The sequence below is a fragment of the Apium graveolens genome, chromosome 10, assembly GCF_009905375.1.
Source record: "Apium graveolens cultivar Ventura chromosome 10, ASM990537v1, whole genome shotgun sequence".
Taxonomy (NCBI): Eukaryota; Viridiplantae; Streptophyta; class Magnoliopsida; order Apiales; family Apiaceae; genus Apium; species Apium graveolens.
The window spans coordinates 212,207,746-212,231,355 of NC_133656.1; the positions used below are offsets into that span (position 1 = coordinate 212,207,746).

The 23,610-nt window shown below is 39.7% G+C and overlaps 1 protein-coding gene across 1 annotated transcript; it reads right to left on the reverse strand.

The window, feature by feature from the left end:
- Window positions 1–17,452: 17,452 nt before the first annotated feature.
- Window positions 17,453–18,235, reverse strand: LOC141691760 (uncharacterized). Its single transcript, XM_074496518.1, has one exon. It carries the CDS (start codon window positions 18,233–18,235, stop codon window positions 17,453–17,455), a length of 783 nt encoding a protein of 260 aa, XP_074352619.1.
- Between the last annotated feature and the right edge of the window lie 5,375 nt (window positions 18,236–23,610).

Consider the following 23,610-nt stretch of genomic DNA (forward strand, 5'->3'; position numbering starts at 1 on the left):
GAATTCCAGGCTGATGGTAACGACGAGGCTCGGGCAAGGCTGGAGGCTGAAGCGGCCGCTCTTAAGGCAGAGAAGAAGAAACTTGGGGCGAGTTGTTCAGAATTAGAAAAAAGATCAGTGGATTTGGCTAATGCGAATACTGCATTGTCAAAAAATGTTAGTGAGATGGATGTTATGGGGCTATCAATGAGTACGAAGGTGTCAGAGCTCGAACGAAAGCTTCATGAAGCTGAGAAGGAGCGCGACGACCTGAAAGGTAAGTGTGAAGGTTTGGAGCGCCACGTCGATGGAACGAATTCATCGTACAAGCTGATTGTTGACGAGAATACTGCTTTGAAGGCGGAAGTTCGGAAAGGGATTGAGGACATCACGAACGCTCTCGGAGACGGTTACGGGCGTTGCGTCACGCGCATGCAAGCAGCGGGGTTCGATACCATGGGGCATACTTTTGAGGAGTATATTCATGACCTCGCGGCCTCTCAGCCTAGTGATCCAGCGGAGAAACCTTGAAGGCGGGGGATGCCCCATGAGTGATGTAAAAGTTTTAAATTTCTGGTATTAGTCTTTAAATTATGATGTTCCATGTTGATGATACTTTGGATGTTGTGCTTTGACGATATTTTGTGTGATGTGTTTTGCATTTTTCGGCCCTAGATATTTAAGATGTTTGCTTTAATCTCACCAATTTCCAGCTGACTTATATAATTATTACCTTGTTTGTTAAAATATTTTGTAATTGATTGTGTGAGGAGGTTGGGTCAATTCTTTAAGGGATTGGTTTGTTTCACTTGCGGACTTGATGTTTTTTTTCTAGTAGTATCCCGAGGGATTTGCGTTGGTTGATGATTTTTGTTGTAATTATGAACGTAAGCGTGAAATTTTCCAATTACTTGGTTCTTTTAGAGTTCATTACAACCTTGTCGCGTATTGTTTAACTGAAATATACAAGTAATAATGGAGCATGATGCTTCGTAAAATAACTTAGAAGCTTTCATTATCATAAATTAAATGCCTCTCGATGGGGATCTCATAACGACCCTAATTGCATCGAGGGTTAGTTTTTGGTATGACCGTTGTGGCCTTAAGGTTTTAAACATTGCATATAAAAGCTAGTCACTGATAAAATTTCTTGAGGTGAATGCCGTTCTAGGCGTTCTTAATTGTTGACCGTCGAGGTGTGAGAGTTCATAGGTTCCTGCGCTGACAACCTTCAACACCTGGTAAGGACCTTCCCATGTTGGCTTAAGTTTTCCTGAAATGGTGGGTTGTGATGCCGCGGAGTCTCGAAGGACGAGGTCTCCAACCTTGAAGCGCTTATTTTTGACTTTTTGGTTGAAGTATTTTGCAGTATTTTCCTGCTGCGCGATCATGCGTAGTCGAGATTCCTCTCTTGTTTCTTCAAGCAAGTCGTTATGAAAACGCAAGCCCTCGAGCGCGAGGGAAGGGTCGAAGACCTCTACCCTTGGGGAAATTAGGCTTATCTCGACGGGCAAAATGGCATCGACACCATACGTGAGGCGGAAAGGTGTTTCACCTGTTACGCTTCGGGAAGTTGTCATGTAGGACCACAACACGTTTGAGAGCTCATCAACCCAGTAACGAGGAATTTCTTCAATTCTTTTCTTTAATCCTTGTAGGATGGTTCTATTCATCACTTCTGCAAGGCCATTGGCCTGTGGATACGCGACCGAGGCCTTGATATGCTGGATTTTTAAATCGTCTAAATGTAATGACTGAGAATTTCACGACGTAATTAAGTGAATAAAGTATGACTTTTGTGGTGTGATTATAAATTATGTGACTAAGTGATGGTTAATTTTCTTTATTGTATAATAGTATCTGGAGTGTAGATAGATGCGTTCTAATTTAAAGAGTCAGCTAAGGGGTTAAGCTGTGTTGTCGGGCCGAGAGGAAGAACGGAACCCGTTTTAAAAAGGGATTAAAGTATTTAAAATCGAAATATGTGTTGATATGTGAAATGGAATGTTTAAGTGATGATTATGTTCTAGTAATGTGTCGATTGGTAAGATAATCGATTGTGAAGCGTAAATGAAATGCTGAGCGTTGGGCCGTCAGGCAAAAGGTGACCCGATACGCAAAAAAGGAGAATAATAATAAAAAGGGGAAATTGTATGGTCAAATATGAGTTGTGATGTGTGGATATATGTGCTTGCTTGCCTGTATGCATAATTACGTGATCTATTGATTTTAAATGGATATAAGGGATTTATTTGAATTAAAATAAGGTTTATTGAACCTTTATATATTTCTATAAAATTATTCGAGAATGATCAAGGCGTGAAATTAGTTTTGTTCTCTTCAAAATAGTCCTAGAGACTTTCTAAAAATGATAGACGGATTTATTTCATGATCGTCGCATTTTAAAATAATTTTATGGAGTTAAAATGCTATTTTCAGCGTAATCTTGTAAAATCTTTATTTAATCAACCGTTCGCTCAAAAATTATTCTGAAAATATGGCTAGAAAGCTAATTTTGAGATCTACGTTTTAAAATTTTTATTCTTTGTTTTCCCATCTTTTCCGAGAGGGTTAATCATTTATCAAAATTATTTTTAGAAATTAGAATTAAAGAATAATGGGAAAATCCTAGAAGCTAGTGGGTAAAAGACCTTTATACCCTTGGCTACTCATTATATATAACCTCACTCCCCTCCCCTTTTTCTTTTTCTCACCCGGTTCACTCTGTTTTTCTCTCATCCCTCTATCGATTTTCCCTTCTCTCTCTCTCTCTCTCTCTCTCTCTCTCTCGGTATAATCTCTCTCTCTTCTTGTTCCTTCCATAACCTCCATTAAAATTCAATCTTGAATCAAGATTTAAGCTTCTTATACTCTAAAGATGCAAGAACACACTTGCATGTAGGTGTATGTATGTTGTGTGTGTTCGATGTGTGTGTGTTCACCGAGAACCTCTCGGTTATTGTTGTTCTTGTTGTTGTTACTTTGTTTAAGCATGATTCCTTGCAAATGAATGATATCTAAGTTACGCATGTTAGTTATTTTGAGGAATTGATGGAAAATCGGGGGTTTTGTGGTTGGACACCCTCGAATGAGGGCACCACCGTGAAGCCACCGCCACCGGTGATGAACTACGGTGAACCGGTGGTGAGTGATGATGTTATTACTGAGCTCTAATATTCATAAAACTTAATTTCGGTATTTGCATCTGGTGATTGCCTAAAAACCAAATGGGTTTTTGATTTTTGAAGTTATTAAATTGTTTTTTGTTGAACAAAATTATTGTGGATTATTGTTTTAGAATAATAGTGGGAATTTAGAATGGTTATTGGTTTAAAAGATGTGAATTGATGATTGCATGTAAGATTTGAGTATAATCGAGTAAGTTAGGTTTGATTTTTTTTAAGGGAAATGAATTGAATGTCCAAGTTAAGGCTTAAAACAAGTTGAAATTCTGATTTAGAACTTTGCATGTCAAAATTTATCTAAGCATGTGTGTTTCTTTTGGAAAACCTGAATGGGTCTTATGGTTAAAAGGAGATTGAGTTAATTTTGTGAGTTTATGTGCTAATTGCATTAGTTACTAGTGAGAGTCGAAATGAAAAATTGGATGCATGTCAAGATAAAGTTTTGCATGTAAGCGTTTAGGTTAAAAGATGATTTAAAGGAATGAGTTGTGACTCGATCCCAAGTTTTTATGCAATTTTGGTGCTTGCATGTTAATGTTTAATTCTTGGGTTGTGTTTTAAGGTTATAGCCGAATGGAATATAGATATAAAAGTGATTGATTTGATGCTAAGTGAATGCATGTGTAATTTCTAAGAGATGTGATTTGTTTGATTGTTTTGGGTTCGAATTAAGTATTGAAAAATGAAGGACTAAGTTGTCTAGTTACAAGGGTATATAATTGATATGATAACTCAAGTATAGAGTTGAAAATGCAAGGATTAAATGCTATGTGTCGTATTTGCATCATAATGCATGATTCAAAGCCTATATGGTTAAAGTAAACGAGTTATGGTATAGACATGTTGTGTGATTATAATTGAGTATATAAATACTCTTAGGGTATTGCGATTAAGGGAAATGTTAAAGCGTTCTGGGAACGTCAAGTGGGAATCTAATTAAGGTTTTGGTTTTTGGATTGTAGATTCGGAGCGTGAGGGCATTCAGGCTAGGAAAGGGAAAAGTATACTAGGTGGTAGTAGTTCAACCTTTGTGAAACTAGGAAAGCGAATTCAGGCAAGTAACTCTACTTACTTGTGTAAATGGTTATAAAGAGGATATTGTTCATGCCATGTAAAGTATTGAACTTTTATAGTAATGTGCCCCTGTTATTGAATCTTGAGATACCCTGTCATTGTTCTTGTGAACTTATTATTTATAAGATTATTATCCAAACCCTTTGGTATCCTTTTCTTATCCTGATTACTTGTTAATACCATGAATTGTTGTAAACCTTATAAGAACCTTTACGAACCCCCTTGTGTAATGATCCTCCATACCTTTGTTTACCTTATACCCTATTGATCCTTGAAACGGTTTTGATTCCCTAACTTGAGTACCTTGTTATCATTTGATCAAGATCCCTAGAATTGAACTTTGCTTATCCTTGATTCATTTCCTTATCTTTGAATTCTTGAAATTTGAACTTAAGAATGAGTTTCGACATTAAAGAGTCTGAATGATTTCATATTTCTGGTAATGATAAATGAATTTAGTAAAACCTTTCTTTTCCAACACAAGGTTTTCCAAACAAATTGCTGATGGATTGGATTGAGACGTAAGAGAGTAGTGGGACTAGTCCAGTCATGTTAAATTGTTAGTGGGGATAGTCCAGTTTAAGGCTGAAATTATGCCATTGGTACCTTAAAGACCGAATGGAGGTCGGTACGGGCTGATCACCCGTATTATTATGAATTGAAAGTTAAAGAAGTCCAATCAAGGGTTCCATAAAAGAGTTGATTATGATATTATGAAGCTTACAGCTTGTGAACCCTGATTTTGATTCTGTTGATCATATAATTGAGTCCCAATGATAAAAAGATTATCGCTTTCCATTTGAAAGATCATTTGTGATCCTGTTAATAATTTGTGATGAATGTCGGCTTTCACCCTATCTTGAGCCTTGTTCCTTGAATGCCCAAAGCTTTTCTTCGTAACCCTTCCATAGCCCAAAAGATATAAATCTACCACCTAGAAATGTTAAAGTAGAATTCCCTGAAAACAGAAATGGTATATTATGGATTTTGTATAGTAGAACTGTTTTATATTTACTTGCTGAGTTTTATACTCATATGTTTTGTTTAATCTAACCATGGAAGTTAAGCAAGAAGATGGCCAGGCTTAGGCGCACTGCTCGTAAGAGCGTACCTGGTGGTCCCCACCGTGTTGAGGGCTTCCAGTTTCCAGAGCAGGTAGTACAGGTTTTGAGTGAACAAGCGCTTAGCCGAAAGGTTGTCAAGATACAATGGGTTATCTGTCGATTCCAAGTCGGGATCGACTATGTAAATTTGGTTTTAGTTTGGGTTGTAAATTATATTTTATGGTTGGTAGTTGTAATCTTGTCTCAAACTTTATCCTGTTTGATCCTGTTAGTAGTTAATCAGGGTTTATGCTTATTTAATTCATAGATTAAAGGTGTGTGGGTCCTTATTTCCTAACCCCGAGATTGAGGGTGTCACAAGTTGGTATTAGAGCTACAGGATCTAGTCCATGAGACAAGTTAGGAGTAAAAAGGGTATTTTGGGTATATATCTATATCGCGAGAGAGTTCGACTCATATGGAGTTGGGTTAGACTATTAGGTATAGTCTAAGGAAAGTGTATATAAGCTAAAGTGGCGACTAGAATTAGGGTGTGAGTTAGTTGGAAGTTTTATCTAACCCTAATATTGTTTCTTGGTTGTTGTTTTGTATTTTCTCTTAGGATCCCAGTAGTGGTAGTGATTCCGATTCAGAGGTTAGTTTAACCGGTACCCCGAATGACCCCATTCCACCCTCTTCAGAGGAGCCTGTGTATGTTAGTTCAGATCCAGAGGAGGATCCATCTGAGAGTAGTGAGATCCCTATGCAGATATCACCCTTGAGGCCAGCGTTGGAGACCCCAGCCCCTGAGCCAGAGTCTGAGATGCCTAAAATTGTGCCTGTCAGTGTTGTTGGCAAGTTAGCCCAGGATCGAGACTTTGTTTACTCCCGTATTCTTGAGTTGGGAGCCTTGGTGGATAGGCTAGCTCGAAAGTCTAGGAAGAGCGTTTCAGTTATGGATGATGAGTGGAGAGTTTAAATTAAGATGGTGGAGCAGGTTGCCCCGAGGAGATTGGATGAGGGACCATCCACTAGTGATGCTGATGCTGAGGCCCGAAGGCTGCATAAGATCATTCGCTGGATGTTGGATGTGTTGAAAGAGATTCTGAATGATTAGAGTTTAGTGCTGGTCAGGCGGGACTTTTGGTGGAGCCCGTAGTTGTTGTTTTTCAGCGCCGGTAGGCTTTGGGATACTTGGTCAGATGCCAGGATCCCTTTTTCATTTGGTGTATTGTATCTCGGAACTTTGTAGTAGTAGTTGTTAGAAGTTAGGGGTTGATAGGGGGATGTTTTCTAGTTTTTCCTCTGTTAAACCCTGTTATATTATTGTACCTATTTCCAGAACTTGTGAAAATCAGACTTTTATTTATATACCCTTGGTTTGATGAATCAATTACATATCTTGTTTCCCATTGTGCACCCTGGAAATCTAGTCTGAATACCATATTTTCATACAACCGTGTTTAAAATTTCGTAAAATCATACCCTGTTCCATGATAAAACAACACTAATATGAGAAATTATATAGTAATGCATGTACAAAATTGGGTAAAGCTTAAAACCCGCAAAAGAGATTTCGTAATAAAATGTTGTTATCTATATGCCATGCTATCGTATTGCTAAATAATTTCTCAATCAGGTTTGTAAGAAATGGCCAACTCACCAAATCACCAAGAAGAAGAAATCCAAACCCAAGACCCAGAAATGAATCCAGAAACCACCATAATGAGCAGACTTGCTCAGCTTTTGCAACAACCCGTAGCCCCTAAAGTTGGAAACTTCAAACACTTTCAATCTGTTCATCCCCCAGAGTTCTTAGGTTTGCCAGACCTGATAAAAGCTCATTCGTGGTTAAGAGAAATGGAGAAAGCGTTTGAGTTAGTGGAAGTTAAGGATGAGAAGAAAGATCATTATGCGAGTTATTACCTTAAAGATGAAGCGAGTTTCTGGTGGGAATCTTCGAAGGCGTTGCTTGAAGGAAAGGACTTATCGTGGGAGAAGTTTATTGAAATGTTTCTGGAGAAGTATTTTCCAAGTTATATGCAAGATCAGTTGGAGAGGAAGTTTTTGGACCTTAGGCAAGAAGATATGTCGGTAGCGGAATATGAAGTGAAATTTTCAGAGCTGTCTAGATTTGTACCCGAGTATGTAAACACGGAAGCGAAGGAGGCCAAAAGGTTCCAACAGGGACTTAGGCCGTGTATTAGGAGTCAAGTGGTGTTGCCGGAAATCAAGAATTATGCCACCTTGGTGCAGAAAGCAATGATAGTGGAAGGAGAGCGTGAAGCTGCAAAAAGAGAAAATGAAGGTAGGAAAAGGAAGTTTGAGAGCTCGGAGCATGAGCAAGGAAGTTCAAAGTTCAGAGGAAAGTTTGGTAAAAATGATGGAGGTCAGAACCAAAAGTTTCAAAAGTTTAAACCCGGTAACGGAGCCCAGAATAACCGTTTTCAGAAGGCAGGACAATCGGGAAAGGATAGTAGACCTCAGATTCAAGAGTGCAAAGTTTGTGGGAAGAGACACTCGGGAAGGTGTAACAAGTTGGATGTGACCTGTTTCAAATGTAACCAGAAAGGGCATTACTCATCAGAGTGCCCAAATGGAGCAAAGAAGCCTGACTTAGCTTGTTTCATATGTGGAAAGGTGGGCCATATGGCCAGAAGCTGCAAGAAGCCTGTTCAAAAGGCCAATATTCTTAGGATTGCTGGACCGCTGCCTCTCCCAGCACCAACAGCTCAACCCAGAGCTAGAACCTTCAATATGACAATGAAAGATGTTGTGCATAATGTGGATGTGATGGCAGGTATGCTTGTTATTAACTCAGTAGAAGTAAAAGTATTGATGGATTCTGAAGCAACTAGATCTTTTATTTATGAAAGTATTCTTGATAGACTTAATTGTGTTGTGTACCCTCTGGAACTTAACTTGATTACAGAGGTAGCAAATCAAGAGAAAGTCATTGTTGATAAAGTTTGTCCCGATTGTGTTGTGGTTATAGAAGGTCGGTACTTTTCTGCTGACTTAATCCCTTTTAAGTTAGGAGAATTCGATGTTATATTAGAAATGGATTGGTTGTCAAACCACGAGGCGCAAATAGAGTGTAAAAGTAAGAAGGTGAAGTCAAGAACCAAGGATGGCGATGAAGTGATATTCAAAGGGAAAAGACAAGTGAAGAAATTTCTAACGGATATTGAGACGAGGAGATTGTTACGTCAAGGGTGCGAAGTTTATTTAGCTCATGTTAAGGACGTGGAGAAAGAATCCGTAAGTATTGAAGATATTCCAGTAGTAAGAGATTTTCCTGATGTGTTTCCAGATGAATTACCTGGATTACCTCCAGATAGAGAGATCGAGTTTACGATTGATTTGGCTCCTGGAACGGAACCAGTATCGAAGGCTCCCTATCGTATGGCGTCAGTCGAGATGAAGGAATTGACAGCGCAGTTGCAAGAATTGTTCACTCGCTCGAGTGTATCCCCGTGGGGTGCACCGGTGTTGTTTGTAAAGAAGAAAGATGGAAGTATGAGGTTGTGCAATGATTATCACGAATTGAATAAGTTGACGATTAAGAATAAATACCCTCTACCGTGAATCGATGATTGTTTGATCAGTTAAAAGGAGCTTCATGTTTTTCCAAGATTGATTTAAGATCTGGGTATCATCAGCTAAAGATTAAAGCGGAGGATATACCCAAGACGGCGTTTCGAACGAGATATAGACACTACGAGTTTTTGGTAATGGCGTTTGGTTTGACGAACGAGCCAACCGCATTTATGGATCTTATAAACAAAGTGTTCAAGCAATATTTGGATAAGTTTGTTATAGTACTTATCGATGATATATTGATATATTCCAAGACGGAAGAAGATCATAAGGAGCATTTGAGAATTTCCTTGGAAATATTGAGAAAAGAAAGGTTATATGCTAAGTTTTCAAAGTGTGAGTTTTGGCTAAAGGAAGTACAATTTCTTGGTCATGTAGTTAATAAGGAAGGAATCAAAGTAGATCCAGCCAAGATAGAAGCTGTGATGAATTGGGAAAGACCCAAGACTCCTACGGAGGTCAGAAGTTTTCTGGGATTAGACGGATACTATAGAAGGTTTGTTGAAGATTTCTCTAGGATGGTTGTTCCATTGACTAAGTTGACAAGGAAGAATGAGAAGTTTGTATGGATGGATAAGTACAAGGAAAGCCTTCAAGAATTCAAGAAGAGATTGGTAACCGCCCCAGTGTTGGTGTTACCATATGAGAAAGGAGAATTTGTGATTTTCAGCGATGCTTCGTATAAAGGACTTGGATGTGTGTTAATGCAACACGGAAAAGTATCCCATGCATGATTTGGAATTAGCAGCGATTGTGTTTTCCCTTAAGATTTGGAGGCATTATTTGTACGGGGAAAAGTGTGAGATCTATACAGATCATAAGAGTTTAAAGTATATTTTCACCCAGAAGGAGTTGAATATGAGACAAAGAAGATGGTTAGAATTGATCAAAGATTATGACTGTGCAATAAATTATCATCCTAGAAAGGAGAATGTGGTAGCAGATGCTTTAAGTTACAAGGAAAGATTGAATATGTTAACTTCGTCGGAGGAATTGATCAAGGATTTCGAAAAGGAGGAAATAGAGGTGCAAACTCCAGAATTTGGAGGAGAAGCAATGTATGCGATGTCATTTCAACCTGAAATTTTACAAAGATCAAATGTTGTCAAGAGCAAGTGATGAATCGCGAAAAGGATAAGTTGTCAGGAGAAGAAATCAAAGCTCAAAAGGATGGAAGAGGAATATATCGTGTTAACTCGCGTATTTGGATACCTAACATTGTGGAGCTAAAGCACGAAATTTTGCATGAAACGCATAACTCGAGATTTTCAGTTCACCCTGGAAGTACGAAAATGTATAAAGATTTAAAAGAGAGTTATTGGAGGACAAACATGAAAAAGGATATCGCAGAATGGATAAGTAAGTGTTATACGTGTCAAAGAGTAAAAGCGGAACATCAGAGACCAGGTGGATTGCTTCAACCACTGGACATACCATAATGGAAATGGGAACATATCACGATGGATTTCGTGGTAGGATTACCAAAGACCAAGTCTAATTATGATGCAATTTGGGTAGTAATCGATCGATTGACGAAATTAGCGCATTTCCTGCCAATAAGCGAAAGGTTTTCATTAGAAAAGTTGGTCAAATTGTATTTGGACGAGATTGTGATGCGTCACGGAGTTCCAGTATCTATCGTGTCTGATAGAGACCCGAGGTTTACCTTGAGATTTTGACGACAATTTCATGATCATTTGGGAACTAAGCTGAAAATGAGTACGGCATATCATCCACAGACTCACGGACAAAATGAAAGAACAATTCAGACGATCGAGGATACGTTGTGAACCTGTGCAATAGATTTCAAAGGAAATTGGGATGAACATTTGCCATTGATTGAGTTTTCCAACAAAAATAGTTATCACGCAAGTATTGGCATGCCGCCTTATGAAGCGTTGTATGGAAGAAAATACAGATCCCCTACATATTGGGACGAAGTTGGTGAGCGCAAATTAATTGGCACAGAGCTAGTTCAACAAATGAAAGAAAAGGTGGAAATAATTTGAAAAAGATTAATTGCTGCTCAAGATCGACAAATGAAGTATGCGAATCGAGAATGAAAAGATGAACAATTTGAGCATGGAGACGAAATCTTGTTAAAAGTATCTCCTTGGAAAGGTTTAACCAGATTTGGAAAGAAAGGGAAGTTGAGTCCTAGGTATATTGGACCATTCGAAGTACTACGACAAGTTGGAAAAGTGGCTTATGAATTAGCACTACCTCCGCAAATGCAACATCTTCACAATGTATTCCACGTATCTCTTCTAAAGAAGTATAATGCTAATGCGAGCCATGTGATCGAATTGGAACCAATGGAAATTTAACCAGATCTGTCTTATGTGGAACAACCAGTTCGGATCTTAGATCGAAAAGAGAGGACACTTAGAAATAAAGTTGTACCTCTAGTTAGAATGTTGTGGAGAAATCCATTAGTGGAAGAGTCAACTTGGGAATTAGAAAGAGAAATGCAAGAAAAGTATCCCCATCTATTTGCTTAGACTAGATTCTGGGGACAGAATCCTTTTAAGGGGGTAGATTGTAACGACTGAGAATTTCGCGACGTAATTAAGTGAATAAAGTATGACTTCTGTGGTGTGATTATAAATTATGTGACTAAGTGATTATTTAATTGTCTTTATTGTATAATAGTATCTGGGAGCGTAGATAGATGCGTTGGGCCGTCAGGCAGAACGTGACCCGATACGCGAAAAAGGAGAATAATAATAAAAAGGGGAAATTGTATGGTCAAATATGAGTTGTGATGTGTGGATATATGTTCTTTCTTGCCTGTATGCATGATTACGTGATCTATTGATTTTAAATGGATATAAGGGATTTATTTGAATTTAAATAAGGTTTATTGAACCTTTATATATTTCTATAAAATTATTCGAGAATGGTCAAGGCGTGAAATTAGTTTTGTTCTCTTCAAAATAGTCCTTGAGACTTTCTAAAAATGATAGACGGATTTATTTCATGATCGTCGCATTTTAAAATGATTTTATAGAGTTAAAATGTTATTTTCAGCGCAATCTTGTAAAATCCGTATTTAATCAACCGTTTGCTCAAAAATTATTCTGAAAATATGGCTGGAAAGCTAATTTCGAGATCTACATTTTAAAATTTTTATTCTTTGCTTTCTCATCTTTTTCGAGAGGATTTTGATTTATCAAAATTGTTTTTAGAAATTAGAATTAAAGAATAAAGGGAAAATCCTAGAAGCTAGTGGGTAAAAGACCTTTAGACCCTTGGCTAATCACTATATATAACCTCACTCCCCTCCCCTTTTTCTTTTTCTCACCCGGTTCACTCTCTTTTTCTCTCATCCCTCTCTCGGCTTCCCCCCCCCCCTCTCTCTCTCTCTCTCTCGGTATAATCTCTCTCTTCTTGTTCCTTCCATAACCTCCATTAAAATTCGATCTTGAATCAAGATTTAAGCTTTTTATATTCTAAAGATGCAAGAACACACTTGCATGTAGGTGTATGTATGTTGTGTGTGTTCGGTTTGTGTGTGTTCACCGAGAACCTCTTGGTTCTTGTTGTTGTTACTTTGTTTAAGCATGATTCCTTGCAAATGAATGATATCTAAGTTGTGCATGTTAGTTATTTTGAGGAATTGATGGGAAATCGGGGGTTTTGTGGTTGGACACCCTCGAATGAGGGCACCATCGTGAAAACACCGCCACCGGTGATGAACTCCGGTGAACCAGTGGTGAGTGATGATGTTATTAATGAGCTCTAATATTCATAAAACTTAATTTCGGTATTTGCATGTGGCGATTGCCTAAAAACCAAATGGGTTTTTGATTTTTGAAGTTATTAAATTGATTTTTGTTGAACAAAATGATTGTGGATTATTGTTTTAGAATAATAGTGGGAATTTAGAATGGTTATTTGTTTAAAATAAGTGAATTGATGATTGCATGTAAGATTTGAGTATAATCGAGTAAGTTAGGCTTGATTTTTTTAAGGGAAATGAATTGAATGTCCAAGTTAAGGCTTAAAACAAGTTGAAATTGTGATTTAGAACTTTGCATGTCAAAATTTATCTATGCATGTGTGTTTCTTTTGAAAAACCCGATTGGGTCTTATGGTTAAAAGGATATTGAGTTGATTTTGTGAGTTTATGTGCTAATTGCATTAGTTACTAGTGAGAGTCGAAATGAAAACTTGGATGCATGTCAAGATAAAGTTTTACATGTAAGCGTTTAGGTTAAAAGATGATTTAAAGGAATTAGATGTGACTTGATCCCAAGTTTTTATGCAATTTTGGTATTTGCATGTTAATGTTTGATTCTTGGGTTGTGTTTTGTGGTTATAGCCGAATGGAATATAGATATAAAAGTGATTGATTTGATGCTAAGTGAATGCATGTGTAATTTCTAAGAGATATGTGATTTGTTTGATTGTTTTGGGTTCAAATTAAGTATTAAAAAAGGAAGGATTAAGTCTTCTAGTTACAAGGGTATATAATTGATATGATAACTCAAGTATATAGTTGAAAATGCAAGGATTAAATGCTATGTGTCGTATTTGCATCGTAATGCATGATTCGAAGTCTATATGGTTAAAGTATACGAGTTACGGTGTAGACATGTTGTGTGATTATATTTGAGTATATAAATATTCTTAGGGTATTGCGATTAAGGGAAATGTTAAAGCGTTATGGGAACGTCAAGTGGGAATCTAATTAAGGTTTTGGTTTTTGGATTGTAGATTCGGAGCGTGAGGGTATTCAGGCTACGAAATGGAAAAGTATACTAGGTGGCAGTAGTTCAACCTTTGTAAAAAAGGAAAACGAATTCAAGCAAGTAACTCTACTTACTTGTGTAAATGGTTATAAAGAGGATATTGTTCATGCCATGTAGAGTATTAAACTTTTATAGTAATGTGCCCATGTTATTGAATCTTGAGATACCCTGTCATTGTTCTTGTGAACTTATTATTGATAAGATTATTGTTCAAACCCTTTGGTAACCTTTTCTTATCCTGATTACTTGTTAATACCATGAACTGTTGTAAACCCTATAAGAACCTTTACGAACCCCATTGTGTAATGATCCTTCATACCTTTGTTTACCTTATACCCTATTGATCCTTGAAACGGTTTTGATTCCCTAACTTGAGTACCTTATTATCATTTGATCAAGATCCCTAGAATTTAACTTTGCTTATCCTTGATTCATTTCCTTATCTTTGAATTCTTGAAATTTGAACTTAAGAATGAGTTTCAACTTCAAAGAGTCTGAATGATTTCATATTCTTGGTAATGATAAAATGAATTTAGTAAAACCTTTTTTTTCCAACACAAGGTTTTTCAAACAAATTCCTGATGGATTGGATTGAGACGTAAGAGAGTAGTGGGACTAGTCCAGTCATGTTAAATTGCTAGTGGGGCTAGTCCAGTTTAAGGCTGAAATTATGTCATAGGTGCCTTAAGGACCGGATGGAGGTCAATACGGGCTGATCACCTGTATTATTATGAATTGAAAGTTAGAGAAATCCAATCAAGGGTTCCATAACTATTTAAAAAGGAATTGAATTTCCTATTTAGTAATTGATTCTTTGAAAATGAAAAAGGCTTATATTGTTTTGAAAAGAGTTGATTGTGATATTGTGAAACTTATAGCTTGTGAACCCTGATTTTGATTTTGTTGATCATATAATTAATTCCCAATGATGAAAAGATTATCGCTTTCCATTTGAAAGATCATTTGTGATCCTGTTAATGATTTGTGATGAATGTCGGCTTTCACCCTATCTTGAGCCTTGTTCCTTGAAAGCCCAAAGCTTTTCTTCGTAACCCTTCCATAGCCCAAAAGATAGAAATCTGCCACCTAGAAATGCTAAAGTAGAATGCCCTGAAAACAAATATGGTATATTGTAGATACAACAGAACTGTTTTATAGTTAATTGCTGAGTTTTATACTAATATGTTTTGTTTAATCTAACATGGCAGTTAAGCAAGAAGATGGTCAGGCTTAGGCGCACTACTCGTAAGAGCGTACCTGGTGGTCCCCACCGTATTAAGGGCTTCTGGTTGCCAGAGCACGTAGTACAGGTTTTGAGTGAGCAAGCACTTAGCCGAAAGGTTGTCAAGATACAATGGGTTATCTGTCGATTCCAAGTCGGGATCGACTATGTAAATTTGGTTTTAGTTTGGGCTGTAAATTATATTTTATGGTTGGTAGTTATAATCTTGTCTCTAAATTTATCCTGTTTGATCCTGTTAGTAGTTAATCGGGGTTTATGCTTATTTAATTCATAGATTAAAGGTGTGTGGGTCCTCATTTCCTAACCTCGAGATTGAGGGCGTCACACTAAAGCTCTCTCAAATTGTGCCCCCACAAATTGCGTTCCATTGTCTGAGACTAAAATCCTTGGGACTCCAAATCGAAATACCACATATTCCATGAAAAACTCAATCATTTCTTTCTCTCTGATCTTGGAAAGGGGTTTTGCCTCGACCCGTTTCGTTGCATAATCCACTGCAACCACAATATATTGGCAATGGTTTTTGGATTTTGGAAAAGGTCCCACGATGTCTATCCCCCATTGATAGAAAGGACAGGGGGCAAGGATTGAATTGAGCTATGTCGTAGGTTTATGACTCACGTTTCCATGACGTTGGCATACTTGACATTTTCGAACAAAATTTTCACAATCTTTCCTGAGTGTGGGCCAGTACAGTTTCTGCCTCATGATTTTAAGAGCTAAGTTCTTTCCCCCGAGATGTTCTCCACATATTCCTGTATGAACCTCGAGGATTTCCTGATCGGCTTCCTCGGGGCTTAGACATCGGAGCAGTGGTTCAGTTAAGGCGCTCGATACAACACCGAGCCTATCGCACAGTAGTTTTGTTCTTTAAACATGACCGAACGAGCTTCATTTTTCTCTGTGGGGAGCTTATTTTCAAAGATATATTTGAGGAAGGGCTTTTGCCAGCCGGATTGTTCAGAATGTGGTTGACTGCTGGCGTATCGATAGCTGGGGCTGTCAGGGTGTCGACATATATTGGGTCGAGAATGATTTGAAAATTAGATGAGGCTAACTTGGTGAGGGAATCTGCCCACTGATTCTCCGCCCGATCGACATTCGAGAGTTTTCATGAAGAAATTTTTTTTAGCAGCTCTTGTATGATTGAAAGGTACTTGGCCATGTTCTTATTGTGATTTTTAAATTCTCCGCTTATCTGTTTGGCCACCAGCTGAGAGTTTCCAAATATATCGATAATGTCGACCTCGAGACGTGCTACCAGCTTTAACCCTGCGATTAATGCCTCGTATTCGGCTATATTGTTTGTTGCTTGGAATTCAAATTTAAGGGTTTATTGGATCTTGAATCCTTCTGGATTGATAAGAATTATTCCTGCTCCCCCTGAATTGGTGGTTGATGATCTATCGACAAACATTAACCATGATCGTAGTTGTTCCTCATCGGGATTTGAATGTTTGGCCCTGAATTGGCACTCTGCCACAAAATCTGAGAGGACTTGAGCCTTTATAGCGGTTCGGGGCTTGTACTCGATATAAATTTGGCTTAATTCAATGGTCCATGTCGCGAGCCCTCCTGTCATGTCATGCTTGTGCAATATTCTCTTGAGAGGTTGATTTGTCAGTACGTGGATTTCCCTTGCTTGGAAGTAATGTCGAAGCTTCCCTCTTGCGATGATCAGGGCGTATACGAGTTTTTCAACCTGTGGGTATTGAGTCTCAGCATCTCGCAACAAGTGACTAATATAGTAAACTGGAACTTCATTTCCTTCGTCGAACCGAACGAGGATGGCTGCCACCGTATCATCGGAGGTCGAGAGGTATACACACAAAGCCTCACCTGGGACAGGCCGAGTGAGGATATGAGGATTTGTCAAAAATGCCTTGAGCTCTGCGAAACTGGATTTGCACTAATTGTTCCATTTGAAGGATGTTGATCTTGAGGCGTTTTTATGATGGCAAAGAATGGGAGGCACCTTTTGGATGATTGGGGCATAAATCTCCGAAGAGCTGATATACATCCTGTTAGCTTTTGAAGATCTTTGATGGATTTTGGATCCTCCATTTTTAGAATTGCCTTTGTCTGTGCGGGGTCGGCCTCGATCCCTCTCTGTGTAACCAAAAATCCCAGAAACTTGCCAGAGGTAAGTCCGAAGGAGCATTTGCTAGGATTAAGATGCAAATTGTGGCTTTGAGCATTCTCGAAGGTCTCACGGAGATCGAGAGAGTGATTAACAGCAAGCTTAGATTTAGTTATTATGTTGTCCACATAGATTAGCATATTCCTCCCAATCTGCGATCCAAATATCGTATCCATCATCTATTGAAAAGTCGCACCGGCGTTAATCAGGCCGAAGGGCATAACTCGATATCCGAAGACTCCCCTATGAGTAATAAATGCTGTTTGTTCCCAATCATGACAATCCATTTTTATCTGGTTGTATCCCGAAAATGCATCCACAAAGGAAACAAGCTCGTTACCTGTTGTGGTGTCGATCAGCTGATCGATGTTTGGGAGTGGGTAAAAATCTTTAGGACAAGCTCTATTGACATCCGAGTAGTCAACGCACATTCGTCACTTCCCATTGTTTTTCTTAACTAAAACGACATTGGAAATCCATGTAGGGAACTGGACGGGCTCGATGAACATATCCTCGAGAAGTCGATCGATCTCTTGATCAATAGCTGCCTTCTTTTTGTCAGAGAATATTTGACATTTCTGCCGTATCGGCGTGATGTCTTTGTTGACGTGAAGGGAGTGTCGTGCAATTATCTCGGGGATTCCTGGCATGTCTTTGGGATCCCAGGCGAAGATATCAGCGAACTCACGAATAAGGCACGTGATATCTTTCTTTAACGGCTCAGGAAGATTTTTGCCGATCCTTGTAGTTTTCTCAGAGTTCCCTTCAAACACTTCAATTTCCTCGGTCTCCTCGATAGGAGAACAAGAGTTGTTGGTAGGAAGGTCAACGAGGGATCTGGGGTCGATATCAAGCACTTGATTGACTTCTAGTTCCTCATCCATCTTTTTCTTTGGAGACAATGTGGTTAAGTAGCACTGTCTTGCTGTTGCCTGGTCACCGATCATTTCTCCTACGCCAAAGTCTGTGGGGAATTTCATTTTCAATTGGGAGATACACGTTATAGCTCGAAGTGTAGTGATTATTGTCCGCCCCAATATGGCGTTAAAGCTAGAGGAGGCACTGATCACGTGGAACTTAACCATCTTCCAAACTTGACACGGTGGAGAGCCAAAAAGTACTAACATGTCAATAGTTCCTACCACATGGACCTCATTACCTGTGAATCCATACAAAGGCATTCGAGAGTTTTCAAGTCTTCGATCTCCGATGTCCATTCGAGAGAAAGCATGATACCGCCAAAGATGACGTCGATGACTCGGTCGTCCTCATCTCGATGGTGATGCCTTGGCGCATCATAATGTTGCACATAGTGGACAAGCTGTCCTCGACGAATTTTTCCCTCAATGAGGTTGCTGAGCTAAAAGCATTGATCTGTTGTATGGCCGGTGTCTTCATGATAATCACAATATCTGGAGCTTGGAGGCCGGATTGGCTGTTCTCGAAGAAGTGTTGAGGAAGCCCAGTGGTATCGTATAATAAGAGAGAGGATCGTAAGAGGCTCGACTAGGTAGGAGAGGAAAGAAGTAGCGAGACTGGTATGGAGAGGATAGCTCAGGTCGACGACGGGGTTGCCAATCCCTTTCTCTTCTATCCCTCGGAGGGTGGTCAGTTGTATGCGAAAGTGGAGATTGGCGACGTTCTCGGCGTCTTTCACGCGCGGGAGATCGCGGGCTATAGCTACGGTGTCGGTCATATCTTTACGACCGTCGAGTGGATTGTATACAGCTTACTGCTTCTTGAAGCATCATGTTCAATAATCTGAAATGCATCTTGAAGGGTTTTTGGCCTTTTTTCAAAAATTTCCTCTATGAGTAGCCCATGTCTAGATTTAACAATGCCCGATGTCAGGAAATTGACTGCCATCTGCTCTATCAAATCCGGGATTTCCGCTATTTCTTCTCTGAATCGAGTTAGGAAACTTCGAAGGCTTTCACCAGAATGTTGGTGCATTGTCATCAAGGACGCTGTTATGGATAAAAAACCAAGGTTATTATTTGCTGTATTTATTACTAAAATTCGGGAGCTCAAGGCCTTTAATGGCTGCTCTCGTGTTTCGTAGCTTAATTCTGCCTTTACGAGATGCCTACGTATCTCTGTGAATTAGAGAATCAAGCCAAAAAACGTAGTTCTGATTGGTGGGGGTGAGACCCCTTATATAGGTGTTGGGAGTCCTTGAATTGGACTTGGTATAGGAGACTTGGTGGGCAAGTCTCATAATTAGAATGGACTTTGGAGTCCTAGGTAGTAGGAAACTGATTTCCTTATCCTTTTAGGTCCCTTTGAGGCTAATCTCCAAGGATTTATATCCTTATCGGGACTCTTTTCAACATCTGATTTATCCCTTATTAATTAATTATGAATTTAATTAATAATCAGGGCTTTTGGGCCTTTTTTATTCCATCAGGCCGGATCTGGTCCATCAGGCTTAACCTTTCTGGTATGAGTATCATATATCTTTTTATTGGGCCTGGCAGCCCACAGCTTGTACAATTAATGCAGTAAATAAATTATACAAGCATAATTTATTTATCCCTATCATTTGCCCCCAACTTTTGGGAAACATTGATTAGGTTTCGCAGAAGTTAAGTCTATTCGTTCCCTTACAGGGTTTCGTTTTTCCGTAAAGTGTGGAGCGACCTACACATTTACAACGATTTTTCCTTTATTTCTGGATTTTTCCCTAATTTTCTAGGATTTTCTGGGATTTTTCCTTATTTTCTGGAATTTTCCCTAATTTTCTGGGATTTTTCCTTATTTTCTGGAATTTTCCCTAATTTTTCTGGGATTTTTTCTTATTTTCTGGAATTTTCCCTAATTTTTCTGGGATTTTTCCTTATTTTCTGGGATTTTTCCTTATTTTCTGGAATTTTCCCTAATTTTTCTAGGATTTTTCCTTATTTTCTGGAATTTTCCCTATTTTCTGGATTCTTCAAATTTCCAGCCCTTTTTTCGACCAGGATCCTAGTCGAAATTTCGACCTGGATCCTAGTCGAAAATAGGGGCCAGCCTTGTCATCCTAGTCGAAGGAATTCGACTAGGATCCACGACCTGGAATTCGACCAGGATCCTAGTCGAAATTTCGACCTGGATCTAGGACCTGGAATTCGACCAGGATCCTAGTCGAAATTTCAACCTGGATTTAGGACCTGGAATTCGACCAGGATCCTAGTCGAAAATTCGACCTGGATCTAGGACCTGGAATTCGACCAGGATCCTAGTCGAAAATTCGACCTGGATCTAGGTCGAAAATTCCACCCTTTTTTTTGTCATGAGCCAATCGACTAGGATTTCGACTAGGATTCTAGTCGATATTTCGACCTGAATCCTGTTCGAAAATTCTTTGATTTTCTTGCTTCCTGGTCGAAGGATTTCGACTAGGATCCACGACCTGGAATTCGACCAGGATCCTAGTCGAACTTCGACCTGGGTTTTTAATCTCCATTTTTTGAAAGATGCTTGGTTTATTCGACCTCATTCCTGGTCGAAGCTTCGACCTCAATTCAGTCCCGTTATTCCAGCTATTTTCGGGTGTCTGCTCGAAAGATTTCAGGCAGGATTCACGACCTGGAATTCGACCTGGATTCTGGTCTTTTTTACCCGTTATTTTCGGGTGTCTGCTCGAAAGATTTCGGGCAGGTTTCACGACCTGGATTTCGACCTGGTTCCTGGTCTTTTTTACCCGTTATTTTCGGGTGTCTGCTCGAAAGATTTCGGGCAGGATTCACGACCTGGATTTCGACCTGGTTCCTGGTCTTTCACTAGCCTTCTTTATTTAGCTTTAATTTAGGGTATGTATTTTCCAAATCCTAATTGGATTTGGGCCTGGCCTTTTTGTTGGGCCTTTTTTATTTTACTGAGCTTCTATTATTGGGCTTTTCAAATCTCATTGGGCCTCTTTTATTGGGCTTTGTCAAATATTATTGGGCCTTCTCATTGGGCTTTATCAAATATTGTTGGGCTTAACACACCCTGTTTAGAATGCCCTAGAATTCCTAGGTATATTCTGGAATATTCTTTTTTCTGGGCCTCTTCTTATGGGCCTTTGTTCTCAATGGGCTTTTTCGTCCCTTCAACTTCCTTTTCCTCTTATATAAAGGAATGAGGAAAGGCTATTACTCCTCACTTTCTCATTTCTTAGTTTTCTTCTTCATCTTCCTGCTAAGATTCTCAGAGGAATAACAGCAAGTCGAAGCTCAAAGCCTTTTTTCAGGAGCGCTTCTTCAGGTAAGATTCCTCCCTTTGCTTTTCATTTCTATTTTTCCATTGTGTGCCATTTTAAGATAGCCTATTTACGTGCCTCATACTTTTTTCAGATGGCTGACAAAAGAATGACTCGTTTGGCCAAGATGAACGTGGCTAGAAAGTCCAATGATTTTCCTATTCGATCGAGGTATACTTCCTTAATCGACATGATCAACACTCGAGGGGACGAATATCCGTCTGATGCGCATCTGGACGCGGACGATCATATCAGTGCTTTACGGGATCCCAAGGAGCTGGAAAAATTGAGCAGCTGCTTCAAAATCAAGGAGCCTTTTAAGCTGGTTCTTGCGGGTCCGGCCGACAGGGCCTGTCAGTGGAAGAAGGACGCGCTATGCGTCTATAGGGATACTCTGAGGGCAGGTATTAGACTCCCTTTTCATCCATTCATTCCTTTGTTACTGGCTGATGTGGGCATCAGCCCTTGCCAACTTCCCCCTAATTCCTGGAGGTTGATTCTGTGCTATCTGTCGCAATGCGCCAAGCACAACGTCCCCACTTCTGTTGCTGTCTTCAGGAAGATTTTTCAATTCAAAAACAGCCCTGATAAAAGTCCGGGTTGGGTTTCTATCAACCAGCGCCCCACTATCTCCCATATCGTAAATGGGAAGTCCATCCCTGACAACAACTTGGGGTGGAAGAAAGATTTTTTGTTTGTTATTTGGGAAGGTGGAGATTGGGGCTCCCTGTTTCGATCATCCTTTGGGCTGGCCGTAGACGGGAGCCCGAATGACATAACTTTGTCTGAGGAGGAGGCTAGAGGTTTCAACCTCCTTACGCAAGACAACAGCACTTCCCATTGTTGGGACCTTATCCGGGAGACCGTCCTGGTAGAACGCGGCCTTTCGCCCGTTAATAAGAAAAGTAAGTTCCCTTTCTTATCTCCTTTATTTCCTGCACTTTTATTTCATTGATTTTCAACTGACTTTATTTGTTGCAGTGGCTGAGAAGATTGAGGAGGCTACCAAGCCGAAGGACCTGGAGACAACCAGGATGAAGAGGGCCGGGAAGATCTTTAAGGACCCTCGACTGGGTGACCGCTTCCCGGAGTTCCTTCTTCAGGCGACGGAGCCAGATGAGGAAGGCCCCAGCCAAGTTCTGCGCACCAAGCAGAGGCCAGGTGCCTACTTTCAACCTGCTTGGGGGATCCGGGGCAAGGACTCAATTGTGGGCAGCACGGCCCTGTCCAAGGAATGGTCTAAGCATTCAATTTCCCCGGTGGATTATCAAGATTTTGTCCTTCAACAGGACTTGGAGGGGAATGAGCTGTTTGGAGCCCAAGCTCTGGCGACGGTACGTACTTTACTTATGCTTTTTACAATTCTCTTTTCTTTCTTTTCTAAACCTTTGTTGTTTTCTCCTGCAGGCTAACGCCCATTTTCAAGGGGCAATTCACCAAGCCAAGGCTTGGAAGGTTGGCCTGGAAGATGCCAACAAGAAGTTGGAGGAGGCCAATCAAAAAATTGAGGCCCTTGAAGCTCAATTGGCCTCTTCCACTTCTGACCTGGAGACGGCCCGGGCTGAAAATGTCATCTTAAAGGCGCAGAAGGAAAAAGCCTTTGATGGCTGGATGGACACTCAAGAATTCAAAGACTTGATGGTGGAGCATGACGCCCTTCTTCATCCTGTTAGCTATAAGGAAGGCTGGGACGCTGCTGTGGAGGCCATCCAGGATGAGTTTCCCGAGGTCCTTGAGCAGTTGCCCTTTCCTTGCCCAGTGCGGGTTCCAGAGCTTGGAGGTGTTACTGAAAAGCTTGCTGGTATGATCAAGGATGGAGAGGAGGAAGATTCCCCCGAGGAGGAATTCGAGCCTGTTGCTAAGAAGGCCAGGGTGGAAGAATCTCCCAAAGCAGCGCCTCAACAGCCATCATCTCCTGCCGAGGGAACTTCTACAGGGACTTCGGAGGGGACGACCGAGACGTCCGAAGAAACGACTGAAACTTCCGAAGAGACTTCGGATAGTGGTTCTGAGGAATCTCAGCCTTCCAAGGCCTAGCTTTTTGTATATCTTCTTTTTGAACTTTATTTATATCAGAACTTGTTACCCTTCGGGGTTATGTTTTATACGTTGCTTTTCTTGCCTTTTTCTGTTTTAACTTTACAATCTTAATATGCATTTGAACCTTAAACATCCTTAGATAGAAATAATTTCAAACTCTTTAATATGAAGTCTGGTTTTCCAAAACCTTACATAGCATGGGTTCGACCCTAATCAATAATAACTAGACAATGTAAATTCTACTGGAATATAAAATCCTATGCAAGCAAAGCTTCAAGGTGCTTTTAAACCTACTTGTCAATGACAAGTGAGAATCGTACTTCACCTATC